This window comes from Eupeodes corollae, chromosome 2 (assembly GCF_945859685.1).
Source record: "Eupeodes corollae chromosome 2, idEupCoro1.1, whole genome shotgun sequence".
Lineage (NCBI taxonomy): Eukaryota > Metazoa > Arthropoda > Insecta > Diptera > Syrphidae > Eupeodes > Eupeodes corollae.
The window spans coordinates 22,434,465-22,455,224 of NC_079148.1; the positions used below are offsets into that span (position 1 = coordinate 22,434,465).

The window sequence follows — 20,760 nt, forward strand, 5'->3', positions numbered from 1 at the left end:
ATCTACAAAAATAGTCCTAACCAAAAATGGGAAGACATCGCTCTGGAACTGACTAAAGTATCTTCCACATGAGCTACGAACTGCGAACTTCGAACTGTGGATGTTTGCATATTTTGAATTTTCTTTCACATGAGCTTTGTTTTTATTCGCAGACAGCGACGAACTGTCAATTTATAATTACCCTTTTCAACAAACAAAATAATGGAGATATAATTTTGAGGTTAAGTTGAGCGCGAACAATTTATTCGTTGCAGTGTGGATTGTATGTGGAACGCGAATAGAGTTTGACAGTTCGTAGACACCACATTGCAATTCGTTGCCAACAAATTGTTTTTACAAAATTGTCTTGTTTTAGAGAACAAAATGCAAATTTTATTATCCTAACATAAGTGTCAATTGTTTTTTTATAATTTAATTGTGTTTTTGTTTGAAATTGACTTTTTGAAATGTGTAAAATCACTTTTGTTCGTCCATTCGTTGTTCGCTCTCATGTGCAACACTCTTAACTTGGGCCTCCAGAACGGGACTCAGCTAAGATAGTGAATGTTTCAATTTGGCTAATTTTAATGTATTAATTTATAATTTGTCTAAATTTATTTATAACCTTTTAGGTATGGGCAGATCTTAAATATACAATTTTAAAAAAAAATTGCAAAATAAAATTGAACTCAATGCGACCGTTGGAGGATCCACTAAATTGGATCGATTGACTGACAGCGAAGAAGCAGTTAGTTACCTTATGCATTTTCCTGCCTGTGTTGATCCACCAGTAGTTAAATTTGGGTTAAAATCACCAAGTTTTCTCATTGAAGAAGATGAAGGAGTCGAAGAAGTTTTTGCAATGGACACCGAAGAAGTAGTCACTGCCGTGCAGGTCGAAGAAGTGATTGCAGCGTCAACAAAGCCAAATCGGAAAAATAAGACAACAAGTAATACCAAGTTTAATTTGCTTATTTTAATTCATGAATTTATAATTTGTCCAGTGCAAAAGCATCTCGTAATACTATTTATTTTAGCTTGCACGATAAACCTTCGTTCCTCAGTAGAATTGCCTTCAAACACCAATTCTATTGAAGGCATTTCGTTCTTCAATTTGTATATTCAATAAAAACTACAAAAAAAACTTGTATAAATCGTATTTAAATTACAATTCTTTACCATTTACGAATATTTGATACATTTGTCAACAAAGGTTTTGTAGATGAAAAAATATTTGATGGGTTTATCAATAAAGCTATTCACAATAGATTTTTTAATTCACTATTTTTCAAAAATATTGATAATCGGTCACCATAATACCGATTCGTTACTTTTGTTGATAATTATCAACTATTATCAAATATCGTGTTGATGTTTGATAACCATAATAGAGCTGTTAGTTATTTCATTTAAAAGAAATTCTTTTCCATTTTGATTCTTATTAAAGATTTTAAAAGTTTAAAGTGATGACTTTGCCAAATTGGAAAATGTGTAAATATCACCTAAAACCGTTCGTTGATAAATGTTTTCCATTTACTAAAAAATGAAAAAAAAATATATAAAAATTCGGCAATGATAGAAAGTAATAATCTTTCAGTAGGAATTCTTGCAATTTCTTGACTTTGAAAGTTAAAACAGGAGCATACTTACAATCACAGGAACGTGCAACTCAAGTCGACATAGAAGAGTCTTTATTTCAATACATCGCTTGTTTCATTGCTAAACACATATTTCTTCAAAAATTCAAGCTTAAATCTTTTAATCTTATAAGACTAGGTTATTATCTTCCATTTATCGATCATGATGGATATCAAATATTGAATTCATACAATTCAGGAACACCCTTTTCATTTGATATTTTAGAAATAAACGATATCGAATTAGTATTCTATGCGTTACTTTTCAATTTCAACTTCTTCAAGTACTTACCTTTCTTTTATGTACAATCTTAAACGCATTTATTTTCCAATCCAGTTATTGAACTATTTTATAACACTTTTATCGAACTTACTTATCCCTCAACTCTTCCTCATGCATATATTTGTCCATGTATTTTATTATGCACAAATTGTTTTTTGGGTTTTAAGTTCCAAGACGTAAATATATAAATTATTTGAATTTATAATTCGTTACACGTTTATGTCTTAGTAAAATATCAGATAATTTTAATGCACAATTTGTCAAATTGTGCACGTCTTGGATCAAAAACCCATCAATAAGAAGAACCTCTCTCATTATATGTCTATGCATGTCCCACATACCGAATTCAAAGAAACCATATAAGTTCCTATACAATCAATTACGTGATGTACTCATAATAATTTATTAGATCTGATGATAATGGCAACAAATAAAATTATTATGGTACTTCCAAATCCTTTGAAGGAACCAAGTCCAGATCACTGTAAGAAATTTGGGTTACAGTAGAAGGCTCTGGACTGGAATTTGTATAACTTGTCCTCTTGGTTTCTTCAAGAGTTCGAAAGAATTCATCATAGCCATAATCCCAATCCTTATAACCACCTGAAGCTTTTTCTTTTACACAATGAAGAGTACGTTGATATGGCAAACCTAAGACCTTGTTCAACAACTCACGCCGATCATCACACCGGGACATAATCGTATCATATGGTATTGTTGGAATAGGAGGACATATATCAAGGAAAGTTTTCGCGTCCATTTCTACATCACTATAACTTGGTGCAACTTTAAAAATAGTTTTTACAGAAGCTGCAATAGTATCAGAGAGTTGGACGTCTTCTTTTTCGACTGGAAGAAGTCTTGCGCGAATAGCAGCTATTTCTTCACTTACTTTGGCTATGGCTTCGTTGATAGATGCCTTCTTTCGTTCTTCATACCGAAGATGGTCTTTTTCCAGAGCTGTTTCACGCTCAAGTTTCTCTGGGTCCATCCTTTTGCGAGCCATTAAATTGCGTATTAGACGTTTAAGATTCAATTCATCCCATTTCTTGTCAAGTTTTTCTTCGAAATCATAGTGATTAGGAGATGTTGTAACCAAAGTTTCTCTGTTACAGAAATATTTGTCATTGAGCTTTGAGAATAGTTTCTATAAGTAATATTACTTACTTCTTGTTTTCAGGAGTTTGTGTCTTTTTTTTGGCTTCTTCAGCCTCCAAACGCAAACGTTCTAGATCTTTTTCAGCAGCAGCTTTTGACCTTTTTCTTTCTTCTATTATATCGTCATTTTGAATATACCAATTCTGCTGCCACTTTTGAATTGATTTCTTGCGGGATATCTCCTTTTCAACAAAATTCTGAAGGAGCTATTTTTGGAAATGGGTAATATTTTAAAATTGGCAATATGCGCGATCTAAGAAAGATTTTCCATCAATAAAAGTTGCTTTACTTACCTGCAACTCGTTAGGAACGGGCTTATAAAAACCCTCAGGTAAAGCTACCATCCGGAAGCTACTGTTGAAATCGCCAATGCTTATGACTTTGTTTGGGGCAGCAGCTCTATGCTCAGATAAAGCTGTTATAACACCTCCACCCAATACTTCATTTAAACATGCGTTGTTATCCCTAGCTGAAAACAAATTTTAAGCATCACCATCAACATTAAATAAAAGTTACAATGTGTGTCGGAGAAGCTGTCAAATGTCAAAATCAATGGGAAGATGATACAGTTTTTGCAAATGGCGGAAAGTGTTTATTCCATTTTGACATTTGTAAATTAAACTTTGGTGGTGTCAACTTCAAGGCCACCTATTATTACTTTATTTCTTACCTAATAAATCCCAAGCTTCAAAGGTTCCATCATTTCGAGTTAGAAACAAAACAGCCGGTCTGTCCGTGCTCCATTCTACAGCTGTTAATGCGTGTGGTCGGACACGCCACAAAATCGGTGTAAAGGGAAAATCTTGTCTCCATATGGCCATAACATTTCTTCCAATTGATACAAATATTTCCCGATAGAAAGGATTTTTCTTCAGAGCAACAATAGGCCCGTCATGAACCCTGGCGAAACTGTACGCCGGAGAGGTTATGTTTTCTCTATTTCTATCTGATCCCGATTCGCTGCCCTCAAAGGTTAAACTTTCAATTCGTCCAAAAAATGATCCAACAATAAACTGGTTGCGAAATACGGGTTGATCTACCACCTCTTCTACTATAACCGGATAATTTTTTTCCTCAACATCGTTAGATTTATTAAAATTTTCAGCTGTCAGCTGAGGGGTATGTGAGAAGATAGCTTCATCGCAAACAATTGACGTTAAGGGCTCCGGATAAGTGACTACAAATACAGGTTTTATGTATTTATCTAATATTTTGAAGACCGATTCATCTTTTGTCAATGCTGGAGGTAGGTTTTTTTTACTTGCAGCCCTAGCTATATTTCCCGGATTATAATCTAGATTCCAATAAGCTGCCGAACCATCGACAGAGAGGGTTAAAAAGTATCGACTTTTAGTTTTCTTCGAATAGTTCTCATGTATTCTGCCATTTAGTGATATATAGTGATTGCGACTTAGCCATCTGATTTCAGTTACAGCATCTGTTTGTGAAGCATCAAGAGCACTTATGGCGGCAGGAAATACCCATGTACCCTCGTTATATTGGATTGTCCAAGATAGAAATTCACTGATAAGCTCCCTATTGCTTGCCTCTTCAGCAGTAAGATGTTCTTCTTCTTCGAGATTTCTTGTACGGTCTTGAAGATCCCAAATGATTATTTGTCCATTAATTGTTCCACCAATTAGAATATTTTGATCGTATGGACAAAATGATAGAGAAGTTACTTCACGGGGTGCTTCAAATTCCAACTTAAAGTTTAAACTGTCAGTAAAGCTCCACATCAGAATTGGATTTGGCTGAAGAATTGCTCTCTGAACTGCATCAACTTTTTTTCTAGGTTGTACTGAAATAATAATAACTGTAGTCATGATGATGGTGAAATAAACTTTTGTTTTACCTTTTTGTCGTGTTACTTTTGTGGTGAAAGCATAAGAGGCAACTACTATTCCTGTCAAATGAGGATACCAATCAACAGCTGTTACATAACGTCTATTGCTCCTGGCAATATTAGCAAAGCAAAATATCTCTTTTAAGTAGGGGTTTGTGAATATTTGAATCGGAGCTGTCGATATTTTGGGATAATCGTTTCTATACAAGTAGAAAATTTCAAGATAAGTTTTATTAATGGCGCCCAACACGAAAACTCATAACTATTTAAAACCAAAAAAATAAGAAACAGTTTGAATTCTTATAAATTGTTTTTGCATCTGCAGTATATAGTCCCCCATACATATATTATTTACCTGTACATATCGATTTGATTAAATTCCAGTACACTTAATAGATACTTTATTTGGTCGGAAACTTCGGGTGGAGGCTTTTTTTCTTTCTCGGCCTCTGTAGATGGGGTGACAGTTTTACTAGTGGCAGCAGATTTTCCTTTTTCTTGCTCGTCTTCAGATGATTCGTCAAGTCCGTCTTGTTCTAAGTTACAAAAATATCATCATTTATACAATACGGTAAGTGAAAACTTAACGGACGTCACTAATTTAAACAGAACAAACTACCTTACCTTCTTTAATTTCATACAAATATTGTGACCATGCATTTGATGGAAATGTCGGGTCGGTTTGTTGTTCCAATGTCACCGTTGCTGGTGCTGATTGAGTACCCACATTTACCGTTAATTGTTCTACATTCTTGAATTTAGCTTCTCCTGCAATTAACTCTGCGTAACCATCACGAACATCCGATGTATAACGCATTTCAAACTTAACTCTCGACTGTCTCATTGGATAGACAGTCTGAATTTCCACATCAGCTACTTCTGATTTTTCCAGTGGAATACCCAAATCAACTTCATATTCACTTCCATTTGTTACCCATTTTTTTGGGCGCTTAATCAGCTTCTTATTCATCATAAAGCGTTCGTAAGTTTCAATATTTTTAATTATTGCTGCCGCTGCACGTGCACTAGCTTCTGTGACATAAATGACAAATGAATCCTCATCAACTGTATCATCGGCTTCTTCTTGTTGTTCAACAAGTGAAGGCGCATAGCCAAGAAGTACATTATCTTCCGGTTTATATTTAACAAAGAAGTGTTGAAGCTTTTCACCGTTATCGATTTCGTCGAAAAGATGTTGATTTAGAAGACTAAATTTGATACGTTTCCATGGAAATTCTTCGCTCACATTAATACCCACCTCAACTCCAAGCTGTTTTTGGACTTTTGATCTTAAAAACAAACAAAAACAAAACATAGGAAAACTTTTTCCCGAAAGAAAAAAATACTGTACGTAATCATTATTTGATGACATCCTTGTAATTCATAAATATCGGTTTTAGCTCTTTCAAGACTAAATGATGCAAGTCCCTCCAGTTCGTCATCAGTTGAACCCACATCAGATAGAGAAGGTAAACATTCTTCTTTTTTTTCATCAGTTCTATAATTACGGTAAAAAAAAGTAGCTATTATTATTGGAGACTTATGTCGCGAATACTTTCGAAATTTTTAATTTAAAAACTTGTCTTAACTTTCAATTTAAAACGCAATATGAACAGTTTTTTGACTATTTGAATGATCACGGTAAATGAGTTTAACAAAATATTAAATTTAAAACTGAATAACAGGGAAAGGGATGTTTTTAATGTTAAAAGATGCTCAAAATTTAAAAATAGTGAAAGCGTTAGGTTCTGCAATATTTTATTTAAGTTTAAGTTTAATTGCTCCAACACAAAACAAAACCCCATTCATCAACTATTTGATATGTTTATTTGAAAACGAACCACTTTTCTCACGGTAATTTGAAAAACAATTAAAATTATACGTTTCAATTCCTTACTCAACACGATTTTCTTCTTCAATCCTAGTTGTAACCTCCATATTTATTTTTTGTTTTATTTTAATTTGTAATTATTCTTTCTGTAAGATTGATTTGCTATTGTTTTTGAGCTATAAAAATTCTTTCCAATTTGCGAAATAAACAAATTCAAATTTCCTTGACAACGAAATTAAAAACTTACAAAAAAAGTCCGCACTGCCTTACCCATAAAAACACAACTGAATGCACTCATCTGGTTGTCAAACTAAAATACCCGCCAGAGGGCATAAGCTAAAGTACAGAGAATTTCTATTTTCTCTCTTATTAGAAAAAATAGAAATAGAAATTTTTGCATTGTGGTGATTAGTAGTTCGTGTGATTACTGTTTCTCATTAAAAAATGTTAAATTAATTTAACAAAAAGTGCAGAAATTGTTTAAACAATTGCATTAGATCGTACATAAAGGTACTGAATTCGATTTTTCACAAAACACTTAATTCTAAAGCCCTGAAATTGAGCTTGAAAAGTATGATTTTTTTACGATGTCTCGGGAAAACTTGAAAGTTTTCTCCTCCATTATTGATTATTTTTTCTTTAATCGGATTTTCCTGCATGAGTTAAAGAATTTTCTTGCATTTTTATTTCAATATTTAGAACTGTGGTTATCGGAAGATCTTGATTTGTAATAGTTTTATAATAAAGTTAAGGTAAAAGTTTAACAAATGAGCGATCACTCATCGGTGACATCATCACCTTCCTAACTTGGCCCATTGCATTTTTGTATTTCTAATTGGGATGGAAACCTTTTTTTTTAGGTGGAGCTGCGACGATGCCACGAAAAGTCAACACTTCATGGGTTTTGTTCTTTGTACTTCTTGAATTTCCTCCCGGATTTTTCTTTGTTGTCATTGTCGGTCTAAGATATCGATTTTTTGTTCTTTCCTGATGTGGGATGTGATTTTGCTGCATTTTTATAATTGGCTCGCGTTGTGTGGCGATGGGTCCTTGCTGTGTTGTCTCAAGACTCAAGTAGTGTTGTTGTTTAGATGAGAGAGACACTTGTCGTAGGTAGATGGATGATTACATATAATCGTTAAACATAATGGGCTGTTGTAATTACATATAAATACTAAACAGTGCCTCAAGATTATTAAAACATCCCTACGTTCTTATGATGTTAAATCTTGTTCTTCCTTTTTATGAACCAACTTGGAATTTCATTTTCATAATCTGTTTAAAGCGTATTTATAAGAAAATTGTGTAAACTGCTATTTGCGCTACCTTAGGTATGTGTTGAAAAAGTTCCTTAACAAGTTGTGATTTGTCCTTCCTCTACACATTTGTGCTATCGTGGTGTGATGAGTTGTATACACAAATTTGAAACCATAGTTTGTTAGTTCTTCTTATCTTGGTTCACTTTTTTTGTTGTCTACGTTTACAAACTGATGAAAAATAGAGATGTATCAAATTCAATAGCATAGTAATTGTCCTACAGCGGACTACATTTTAAAGGGTTAAAATAAAACTGTTGTGGACCGATGATTTTTAACTTAATCACTTTGAAGCTAAAGAAATTAATAAAGTACAATTCTAGTTTGAGAATGTTTTTCTTCACATGTTCACTTCTTTTGAATGTTTTCTTACCGTATGATTAAAAGTTAATGCCATCGAAATATCATAAGTCCATCAAAATTATCAGAAAAGTTTTGAAAATCATTCGAATAAGAAGATTGTATTGAAACCTTGTGGAAATTTATAGAAGAACATGGTCTCAACAGAAGAGTAATTCCTATAGAAATTCTCTATTAGCCTTTTTAACAAAAAAAGAGCTTCGATTTTTAGAAAACCTTGATTTTCAAAGACGAATCAAACAGTAATAATCATAGCTCGAATAGCAGGCAAGTGGTTTGACAAACATTGAACACTGAAGAAAAATTTAAACATGAAGTTCGGTCAGTGGTAGTTTTAGGTGTTTTTCACACATAATTGAAAGTCTTATGAATAATAAGATCTACTTATTCTTCGTATTCTCTAGGATCGAGGAGACTAATTTAACACTGGAGTGCACGTCCAGTTTCTGTCATAACTTAACAGTTTTTCAATAGTACACTGCCGCTCATCTGAATAGGTTCTCAAATATTTTCACCTTACTGTTGGCCTCTCTTCATATGTATTGCAATATTACATCTTTTTTATATATGTAATGAAAGAACATCATTATGTGCTTGTTTTTGGAGAAAAAAATTTGTCTTAAATCTTACCGTTATTCTCACACGGTAGCTAGAGTAAATTTAGTCATAAAAACAAGCATTTTTTTGGCTCATCTGAATAGGTTCGACAGCAAAAATTGCCGTTGGCGTTGAGTTGCGTGTTAATTGTAATTGAAATTGTATGTTAATAAAGTTAGTGTGCTTTTCCTATTAACGGTGAAAATGGGTCGCGTAAGCGAGGAATAAAAAGGCAAAATAAAAGCATTTCGGGAATCAGGCCTAAGCCAACGACTTATAGCGAAAAAAATTAAAAGAAGTCGAAATTTGGTAGGCAGTTACTTGCGAAATATCCAAAATTATGGAAAAACCATGAAACGAGGGACTTATACCGCCACATCAATGGCTGATAGATGTGCTATCATCAGAGCAGCTTCTAATTCTCATGATTCCGCGTCAAAAATCAAAATAAAAACCGGTGTCAATTGCAGTTTAGCTACGATAAAACGCGTGATGAAAAAAAATCAGACAAAACCACCACTTAACGAATCTAGGAAAGAAATTCGTTTTCAATTCTGTAAGAAATACATGTCGTGGAAGTCGGAGTGGCAAAAAGTGATTTTTTCAGATGAGAAAAAGTTCAATTTAGAGGGCCCTGATGACTATAATTATTGCTTTCATGGCCTTCGAAAAGAGTAGCATTATTTAAGTCGGTTGCATAACTGTGAAGGCAGTGTTATGGTGTGGGGAGCTATTTCCTTCTACGGAGCCTTAGAGCCCCAATTTGTTACATCGAAAATGAATGCAAATTCTTATAAAGGTGTGCTAGAAAAGGCCTTCCCACAGATTTCTGATCTGTTCGGACCAATATCGTGGACATTCCAACATGATAATGCCCCTATCCATACAACCAGGACAGTAAGGCAGTAGATTAAGAGTCAAAATGTGGAGATGCTGGTGTGGCCCCCATACTCCCCTGACCTTAACATAATAGAGAATGTGTGGGGACTTCTCTCACGTAAAGTATACGAGACAGGGGACAATTATTAATCGCAGCCATTAAAAAAGCATGGTCAGAAATTTCGCTTCAATAGACAAAATAATTGCTTGTTTTTATGGATACATTTAGGATAGCTACCGTACGAGGATGACGGTAAGCTTTAAGACAAATTTTGTTCTCCAAAAACAAGCACATAATGAGGCTCCTACATTACATTTATAAAAAAGACGTAATATTGTAATACATATGAAGAGAGGCCAACAATAAGGTGAAAATATTTGTGAACCTATTCAGATGAGCGGTAGTGTATTAGAATTGAAATGATTTTTTTTACTTGACACTCAAACCTAAAATTCATAAACTATGGTTATTAAATGTTTTAGGCTAATTGAATATTACGTTAACATAGTTATTTCATTTATATGTTTTTAAAATAAAAAATTATTAACATTATCAACTGGTCTTAGTAGGCCACGCGTGCTTTGGTGTACAAAAATAGGGCGCGTGTACTCCAGTGTTAAAAGATGTTGCTGTACACCATTTTTACCTGAAATCCAACTTATGTTTTTAATCTGTATAATAACTTAAATTATGAAGCTTAAGCCTCTTCTATTGTTTTTGGTTCGCTATCAGTAATTAAAACTTCACTGTATTATCTCTGGTCTCATTTTCGTCTCATCAATTTTCAGCAATCAATTTGGTTTTACGGTGTGAGGCGCTTAAGAAAATCGGACCATCAAATAAGTAGAGAATGATTTCTGGAGAAAAGTCTTGTTTTAAAAACCACTGGGAAGCGCAATGATATTCATTTATCGGTTTTTTCGCCTGTTCGACATATCTCCAAGAATAGTTTACGGCCAACAAATTAATCTATCGCACTTTGTACGCTTCAGAAAAGAACCATAATGTTCGGGAATTTGATCTATTCACTAGATCTATTCCTTTGCCGATTGGTAGCATCTACACATAAAATGCTATCGAATCTCTTCAGACCATTTTTGAACACTTGCTTACTTACTTAAAGTTAGCGCTACAGTCCTGTGTGAACTAAGGCCTCACCCAACAAACTTCTCCATCTAGCTCGGTCCCTAGCTAGATGTCACCAGTTTCGCGCTCCAAGTTGGGTGAGGTCACCTTCCACTTGTGCGCGAAACCTGATCCACGGTCTTCCTCTATTGCACTGTCCTGAGGTTGTGTGTTCGAAGACTTTCCGGGCGGGAGCATTAGTTTCCATGCTCTCTATGTGACCCAGCCTTCTTAGACGTTGGACTTTTACCCTTCTGGCTAAGTCTACGTCGCTGTACTGCCCGTACAGCTCAACGTTCCATCTTCTCCTCAACTCCTCTTTGATGCATATGGGACCATAGATCACACGAAGAACTTTTCTCTCGAACCGACCCAAGATGCTTTCACCCGCTTTTGTCATAGTCCATGCTTCTGCACCGTATAGCAGGACGGGGATGATAAGGGTCTTATATAGCAACACTTTGGTGTTTCCAGAGTGGACTTTACCACTCAATTGCTTTCTTAGTCCAAAGAAACAGCGGTTAGCAAGAGTTATTGTGCGTTTGATCTCAGCGCTGGTGTTGTTTTCTGCGTTTACAGCGGAGCCTAGGTAGACGAAGTCCTTGACTACCTCAAAGTTACATCTGTCGATGGTGATGTTTTGACCAAGACGGTGTTGTATGTCCTTTCTTGACAACAGCATGTGCTTTGTTTTGCCCTCATTAACCGTTAAACCCATTTTTGCGCCTCTGCCTCAATACTCACAAAAGCAGGGATGCCAAAACTAGATATGGCCCTGAAGATGCTGTCATATGCGGCCTTGAAATCGATGAAAAGATGGTGGGTGTCGATTTGATGTTCTTGGGTTTTTTCCAGGATCTGCCTTAATGTGAATATTTGATCAACTGTGGACTTTCCTGGTCTAAGACCACACTGATGAGGACCTATCTGGTTGTTGACGATGGGCTTTAGAAGTTCACATATTACGGCAGAGAAGATTTTGTAGGCGATGTTAAGTAGACTGATGCCTCTAGAGTTGGTGCAGTTAAGAGGGTCTCCTTTTTTCAGGATCGGTCAAACAATACTGAGGTTCCATTCATCAGGCATGCTTTCTTTCGACCATATCTTACAGATAAGTTGATTCATGCTCCTCACCAACTTATCTCCAGAGCTTGGCACTCAAGCCATCCGCTCCAGCGGATTTATTAGACATCAGCTTAGATATGGAAATCTTTACTTCGTCTAAGTCCGTAGGTTCGTCATCGTTATACAGTCTGCAGAAGTGGTCTTTCCATATCCTCAGCATTGACTGCGGTTCCACTATGATTTTTCCACTTTCATCTTTGCAGCCTTCGGTTCTAGGTTTATGTACTGTGAATTTCGTTTTACCTGTTCATAAAACTTTCGACCTTCATTCCTGCTTTTAAACCTCTTAACATCTTCGACCGCAAGCTTCTCATGCCCTCTCTTTTTCCTTCTGAGAAGTCGGCGTTCCTCTCGCCTCTTCTGCTCATATAGCTCATGAGCAGCTCTTGTCCTTTTATACAGCGTCGCTTTGCGTGCCTGTTGTTTGGCTGCATTTGCCTGCCGACATTCCTCATCAAACCAGAGGTTCCTTGTTGGTGGCTGTTTGAAACCCAGCACATTAGAGGCGGCTTCTCTGATTACATCTTGGCAATGTTGCCACTGCTTTTCGATACATTTTTGAACAGATGCACTCTAAAAAAAGTTATTGTGAAAATAGGTAAAGGGTTTTCGAATGAGCATGAAATGATTCTTTCCCCGAATGAAAATAATCGTACAGTTGAAGAAGTAAAAACGTTAGACGATAGGTGTACCAGAAAGGTGTACAATAGTTTTAGCCAAATACCCTTTTCAATGAAGACAAATCGAATCTTCGACTTTGGACTTTGATGATGCAAACAAATCCTAGACAACACTAAACTGTCTTAGAATCAACATAAATAGTAGGCGGAAAGAGCGGGAGGTGCTCCTGGGACTCAAGTAAAAGATTCCGTCAGCTAACTCTAGCTCTAGCTTTCTGTCTCCAGTTATGAATAAAAAAGCAGGCGTATATCGGCCTCACGTTAGAAGAGCTCTGCCTCTGCTTCTTTTTTCTTCTGTCTTGTCGTTTAATACTTTATGAGCCGGACCTTCTATACTCATTCGCTCAATATGTCCTAGCCATCTTAATCGCTTATACGCATTTTGTTGACCAAAGGCAAATCGCTTTACAGGTCATAAAGTTTTCTTTGTTTCGTCTCCGCCATGTGTTATTTTCGAACGTAGAACCTTCCTCTGGAAAAGAGAGCTTTCATTCGCCTGAAAGAGGGCCCATGTTTCTGCACCATATAGAAAGACCGGGATGATAAGGTTCTTGTTTCTCAATTCTTGCTTAGTCCAGAGAAACAGCTTTTAGCTAGAGTTATTCTACGCTTGGTTTCAGCACTGATGTCATTTGAAAAGTTAACAGCAGTTTCCAGGTAGACAAATTCTTTGAACAGCTCGAAGTTATACATATCAATGGTCACCTTCTGCACAAGTCTGCGACGAGAAACTACGCTCTTCCATTCATTTTTTTATCACAAGATTTAGAGCAAAAGAATATTTAAGTTTTTAAAAAAAGGGGTTCCAATATAAAATTAATACACTATGTCTATTTTCTTAAAAAAATGTTAATACTTCTTCTTAACTGAGAGTTCTGTTTAGAGTTAACGAAAAACGCGACACACTTGTTTCATACACACCTCGTGTGCGATTTACTTTGTTGCCACTAAAAGTACTTTTATGCTTATAGGGTCAGTAATTAGTTTAGTAATTGTTATTAGATCTGAATAACTCTGAACAGTTAGCCAAAGAAACAACCATCTTATTTTTTTAACATACTCGTAAATCTCATTAATATTATTTACTTACAAGTGTAGTAGATAATTTAAATTCTTTTTAAATATTTCAGCTCAAAAATCTCGACGAATCTCTTTTGAAACCCAATTCCTAAATTAAATAAAACAAGTCCAGACAACAAAAAACCGTCATGGATCGCAAAGCTGAATTAGAACGCAAAAAAGCCAAGTTGGCTGCTTTGCGGGAAGAAAAAGATCGCAGACGTCGTGAAAAAGAAATGAAAGACATCGAAGAGGCTACTGGACGAATAGGTGGTGGTGTTGGAATTGACAAGGATCAAAGAAAGTAAGTTTTTTCAATTATTTTTCAGCTTTCATTGTCACTCAAATTTGTAATTTATGACAAAATAATGTGTATTCTTTATCATAGGGACTTAGATGAAATGTTATCATCTTTGGGTGTTGCTCCAGTATCAGAAGTCTTATCCTCACTTTCATCTGTTAATTCTGTAGCATCAGAAAACTCAAATAATATAACTCCAGATGCAAGTTTGCAACCAAGTGTAAATGGCCAAAGGTATGATGTTTTTATTTTCAATTCTATATATTGTTTATTATAATATTGATAATGTTATTTTTGGTTTTTCTTCTTAAAGTGTTGGTCGTAAAAAGCCATTGAATTTGAGTGTCGTCACTGTACAGGCAACAAACATTCCACCAAAGGAAACTCTCGTCTACACAAAGCAAACCCAAACGAATAGCTCAGGTGGACACGAACGTGATGGTGGGTAGTTTCTTGTGTGGTTTTTATAATGTGTTGGTTTGATTTTGTTTTTTTTAAATTTTACATTTATATAGCTTTCATGTGTTTTTTTAGTTCCCTGTATATATATATACATATCATATAAACATATTTATATACAAATAAAATAATACAAACATATATATAGATATCCCTACTAATAATGATAAAAATGCTTGTCTATTTTTTACTTTAAGAATTAGCCTTAAATTATATTTTTACAAGTTTAAAATATTTAAACTTCATGGATTTTAGTCCCTTTTTAAAGATCCTGTTTTAAACGTCATTATATCGAAATTTATAAATTGGACATAATCATAATTAGTAACAGCCTTCCTTTTTTGTTCTTATATCATTTCACTTTCCAGTTGAATACATAATAATTCATTTAAGTTAAAATTCTAAGGAATACTTAATTTTATGGAAAACGCAAAATGGAAAAAAGATGTAGTTTTTTTGTTTATCCAAATTAATTTTATTCGTTTTGATGAGAACATTTTGTTGACTTATTGTCTTCCTTTCTTTGAAATGTAAAATTTTCAAAAAAATAAAATATTGCGACGAACGTTCCTTAAAAAAGAAAGTTTTAAATATTTATCATTTTAATTCTCAAACGCAACCAAAAAGCATACAGAAATAGTTGTGTGGCTTGTCAAAAAGCAAAAGCAATTGACTCCCGTCCATCAAGGCATAAAACCGAAAGTCTAAAGACTAATATTATGATGGGTGTAATACAATAACTATGATGTGCAAATTCTGCATGTGCAAATTCTGCAGCACTGCAGCAAACAAAACTGCACATCGTAATTGAGCTTCCAAGTATTTGCTTTCAATATTGTAAATAATCAAAAATATTTTCAATTTTACGATTTGAATGTTCTGCATTTAAAATAATATTTGTTTTTTTTTTGTATTTTATTTTATTCAAAATTAACTTTGCAAATTTAGTCTAACATTAATTACAATGATATAACATTCACATTTATCTGCAATTTCATTTCTACATATCAAAAAAAAAGAGTGTGTAAATTAAAGAGTTTGCTGTTTTTAATGTCAGCCTAACTATAATAAGAATAACACATTTTTTCAAAATATTCTCTAAAACAATTAAAATATTTTTCATTTTTTCTTAAACATGATTTTAGCATCTTCTGAAGTCAAAAATCATTGAGTGTTCGCTTTCGGACAACCCTACTTAAGATATTGCGTTCTACGATCTTCAAGTAGAACATTGAAAAAATGTCTGTTTTCAACTTACATTCATGATTCATTACCTTTGAACAAATTGTACAAAGATGAAGCTATTTAAGTTTTTCAGTATTTTTTCCAAAAACTGACATAAGTATTTTTTGAGCGATTTTCAAATTATGTGAGCTCCAAAGTGATCATAACTTTTAAGCAATCATTTTTTAACATAAGCTTGAAATTAGCCTTGTTTACGCGACTTCAACAGAAGAGCACCTGGGATTTAATTAACAAGTTTTTAAGCTGGTCAATAGATTTTTGATTTTCTAGAATTATAATTTGTGTCTAATTCTTTTTTTTTTAAGAAATCATGACTTTCATGCAAAATAAACTGCGCTATAATGCCAAAATAAATTCAAAATAGTAATTCTCAGAAATCAAAAACTTTTCAGGGACAATGTCGAAAAGCATCTAAAACACGTTGTTTTATCAATGCTGGAAATACAACGTGCAAGATATTTAGAGAAATAAACATTCCTTAAAGGTTCTTTATCCTTTTCTTGAAACATGCAGATGCATCATCATAGTGATAAAGCAACGTGTTACTTTAAAAACAGATTACTATCGAATTACACTTAAACACTGAGAATAAGCAGTTAGTCTACCTATTGCCCACAATCAAGATATAACATACGTATTTTTTTGGAAAGCTTAGCATTAGCACAATATTTGTATGAAAGAAAGAAAGATGTAAACCTGGGGGTTAGGTATTATAAGTATGGCAAAAAAGATTGCATCTATTGCAAAAAGTAACTGCAATGGTGTGCCAAAAAATTGACAGTGTTATTCAATTTCGATGATTTGAATAGACCTAAAAATAAATTAATTTTTGTACCAATGGCCAATAATAGAAAATAACTTTATGGAAGGCAAATAACTCGTTTCAGGGTATGACAATTCAACTTCTTTTCAGTTCGATTTAGTGAATTAAATTAATGGGAGCCCACAATTGATATATGCAAAGTTGGAAACCTCAGCTCAAAAGCATAATTTTTGATTATTGACACAGAATTCTAAATAATGGGGTTCTTACTGTATATTGCAAAAACCATTCTTTCTTTTTACATACAAAAATTGTAATTGTTTATTCAGGGGAGTCATTCCGTAATTTCCGAAACGATAATGGTCAAAACGGTTATCATTACCGATATCGTCAATAGTATGCTTCACGTAACTTTATCACTAAAGTCTCGTCAATCGTTTTCAGTATAAGATCGTTCAGTATACAGTGAGTGCCATTAATATTCAGTTTTTGTTATTATTTTTTTTTACTTCGACTTGGTGTTTAAAAATAAAATATATGCAACTATTTCTTGCTTGTGAAAAAAGAATTTAATATTTCTTATTAAATGGTATAATTTTTGGTTACCAAACTAAAAGCTAAACAAAGAAAAAAATAGAAAAGGAACAAAACTTTAAAAAAACATAGTTCATTAATATTCGTTTTTTTCTAAAAACACAAATGCATCGTTACGAAATTCATTTTTTAGGGAATGATTTAATATTTTGTCGGATAACCTTGATTGGATATGACTCCTTGAAGTCTTTGAGGCATGTTTTTTATAATTTTGGAAAGATATTCTACACTAATCTTGTTCCATTCTTCTTGGAGTCGAATTTTAAGTCCACTTATTGAAGAAACGGGGTTTTCTCGAACTCTTCGATCCAATTTATCCCACAAATTTTCAATGGGGTTCAAATCTGGGGATTGCGCAGGCGTTTGGATAACTTTTGGACAGTTATAGAGTAGCAACTCTCTAACAACATGAGCATAAGGTTCGGATCGTTGTCCTGGTAAAACTTGAAACTGCGCAAAACACCCATTCTCTCAGCACTTTGTCTCAAATTTTCTCTCAAAATTCTCAAATATTGTTCTTTATTCATAATGCCGTCGATGAAAACAAAATTACCCATGCCTTTTGCAGATATGCAACCCCAAACCATGACGTGCCCGCCGCCATGGTTGACAATTGGTTTTAAATTTTTGCCCTTTAGCTCTTCGTTAGGTTTCCGCCAAACCATAACCCTTCCGTCTGAACCAAAGAGATTAAACTTACTCTCGCTGGCAAAAAAAACGTCGTCCCACCAATTTGCATCCTTGTTTTTATGCTCCTTCGGGAAGTTGACTCGGTTTTCCTGTTGCGCGTATTAATGAAGGGCTTCTTTCGGGCAACACGACCATTGTAGCCATATGCTTTGATGGTACAACGAATGGTCGATGCAGATATTTGCTTTTTGCATTCAATTCTGACTTTCTCAACTATTTTTGGGGCACTTAAACGAGGATTAGCTTTGATCTTCGTACTATAAGCCGTTCTTCTTTCGTCGTAAGTTTTTTTGGTTGCCCCAACTGCTTCTTTGTTTCGATTCTTCCTTTATTTTTGTATCTCCGAACTATATCCCCGACAGTATTTGGCTTAATATTTAATAACTCTGCAATTTTCTTGTAAGTTTCACCTTTTTCGTGTTGAATAATAACAAGTTTTCTTGTTTCAAGACTCGAATTTTGTCCTTTACCACCCATGTTTTATTTATTGAATAATTCTATAATCTTTGACTTCTAATTACTTTACAAATGTACGCAGAAAACCTACGAACTAGTTTGGTTTAATTTTACATTAAAAAAAAACAAACCGTTAGTCTTAAGAAATGTCAAAACAAGCAGAGGAAGAAAAAACCGAATATTAATGGAGCGTTTACATTCAGCCTTTATGCGTTTACATCTAATAATCTTAGCGGAGGATGGTAAATGGCGGACAATTTTTGATCAATTGTAAAGAATATATTCATTCATAATTAAAATAAACAAATAAGATTTATAATAATGTTTGTAAGTTGAAAATATGAGAAAAGAAATTGCATGATAAAAACCGAATATTAATGACACTCACTGATTTCAAATACTCTTATACTATGACTGAAATGTCAAAATAAACTCAACGAAATATAATGTTTGTTGAGTAACTTGAAAATGTTATTAAACTTCGTTTATGTCTTTGGGAAATTTTGAAAATTTGCAAAAATGTATTGTTAATAAACATGCCAACTATTTTTTTTTTGTAAATCAGCTGCAGAAATAAACCCAATTTTCCAAGGGAAAAAAGTGATGACTCCATTTTATCCACAGGGAACATTACTTGGCTTCAAACATATTGTTTGTTTCCAAAACTACTTTGGATTAGTGCTTTGTGCAAGAGCGATGCTAAAAGCCTTGCCTGTCGAACATACCAATTTTCCTCCGCCTCAAAACTTCAATATTTACAGCAAATTTTAATATTGAAGGTATAAATATTATGCATGTAAAACAACCGTTTGGCAAATTTATTGTTTATAATACAAACTACAATTGTTTTATTTATTTAACAACATGATTACTAATGTTTTGTATATACAAAAATGGTTATGTAAATATGGGTAAGAATAGATAGAAGGTCCCATTCATCATTTTTTTAAGTTTTTATTTTAATTTTGTAACAAAACTTAACTACGTCAAAACTTTTTTACTTCAATTTGCTTAGTTATCAATGGAAATTAATAGCAGACGATACCTACTTAGCTATCGTGCAAACGCAATCGTTTTGACGATATCACTTTGACAATAATTATCGTCTTACGTGAAGTGAGACTATCGTCAAAATGCGATAATCGTTTTACGGAATGACCCCCTCAGTGAATTTTTGTTTTAATTTTATTTTAATCATTCCAAAGTGTATATGAAATAAAACAGATTGTCAATCGATCATTCACTTTATAGTATTTTTAAAATGGTTTTATTGTTAAGTTGCAACAACATGTAGTTACGATAGTTTGTACTTATTTCATCAACAATAAAATCAAGAATGGCTATGTAGTAAAACGTTCATATAAAATAAAAAAAACAAGACCCCTAAAACCCAAACAGAACGAATTTATAAAATAAATTATGGTGTTCCCCAGGGTTACGTTTTGTCTCCGACTCTCTTTCTTATATCTGGTACTTCCTATCTTATTAAACTGTTTCGCTGACGACAGAACTCGTAGCTTTTCATATTCGTTTCTGGACTCACATTCTTGTCCTTCGGATGCAGAACTTCAACGGCAGCGTATTTTAAGCACATTAAATTTCGTTCTCGACAGCATTGTCGAATGGGAAATTATTAACCATGTAGAATTTAATGCTGTCTCCTCTCGTTAAAGCATAACTTACTTCTGATGCCACTATCTTAGTACACACTAGTACTTTCAGTACTCGGTATGTGTATCACAGATCACCTATTATGAAATGATCACATATTCGATATTGCCTAACATGCTACTAAATGCTTAGGAAACAAGTTCAAGTCAACAAGGATATAACCGAAGCAATTACATCAATCGGGGACTGCCTAAATGTTTCATGCTTCACTTTAAACATATTAACAATATTAATACAAAAAAATCTCGACTGTAGGCGAAATTGCAAAATAGAAAAACATGAATTTCGATTTTTAAGAGATCAATTTTAATGCTTAATATTTTCGGCTCCTGGATTTTCACATCGATTTATTTATGGTTGTATTAACAACCTGAAAAGGGAAAAATTAAAGATTATTTCTTCGTCTGGCTAAGCACACACAATTTTGCTAAAATAGTTACGCATTGTAAATCCATTTATTATATACTTTATAAATACGACTGTTGTTGTTAAATTTTATTTAAACTCTAACCAAATAATAACTCTAATAGTATCGAACTACCTCGGGAAAAGCTTCAAAAAATGTATAGATTTTTTACTTTTGCTTTTTAATTCCACCATTAAGCTTCCTAATATCACTGATTCAAACAATGTAACAAATTAAATAAAAAAAGGCTCGTTTAGGAAAATAAAAACAAGCTGTAACTTTTTTTAATTAAAAATCAC

At 33.7% G+C, this 20,760-nt stretch overlaps 2 protein-coding genes across 10 annotated transcripts in view; one reads left to right on the plus strand and one right to left on the minus strand.

Moving 5' to 3' along the window:
• Positions 1–2,288: 2,288 nt before the first annotated feature.
• LOC129948313 (dynein axonemal intermediate chain 3) lies at positions 2,289–6,927 on the minus strand. Its single transcript, XM_056059263.1, has 9 exons — positions 6,801–6,927; positions 6,255–6,401; positions 5,528–6,192; positions 5,259–5,439; positions 4,913–5,103; positions 3,728–4,858; positions 3,351–3,526; positions 3,067–3,263; positions 2,289–3,005 (listed from the first exon to the last, which is right to left on the minus strand). The coding sequence occupies exons 1-9, from the start codon at positions 6,839–6,841 to the stop codon at positions 2,339–2,341; spliced, it is 3,396 nt and encodes a 1,131-aa protein (XP_055915238.1). The 5' UTR covers positions 6,842–6,927; the 3' UTR covers positions 2,289–2,338.
• Positions 6,928–7,101: 174 nt separating this feature from the next.
• The window catches only part of LOC129944003 (cytoplasmic dynein 1 intermediate chain), a 33,457-nt gene continuing 19,798 nt past the window's right edge, over positions 7,102–20,760 (plus strand). For all 9 annotated transcript variants that reach the window (XM_056053119.1, XM_056053120.1, XM_056053121.1 and 6 more), the window contains exons 1-4: positions 7,102–7,244; positions 13,948–14,180; positions 14,265–14,411; positions 14,491–14,618. In XM_056053119.1, the coding sequence (XP_055909094.1) occupies positions 14,026–14,180; positions 14,265–14,411; positions 14,491–14,618 (430 nt within the window). In that variant the 5' untranslated portion in view covers positions 7,102–7,244; positions 13,948–14,025. The remainder of the gene's footprint in view (positions 7,245–13,947; positions 14,181–14,264; positions 14,412–14,490; positions 14,619–20,760) is intronic.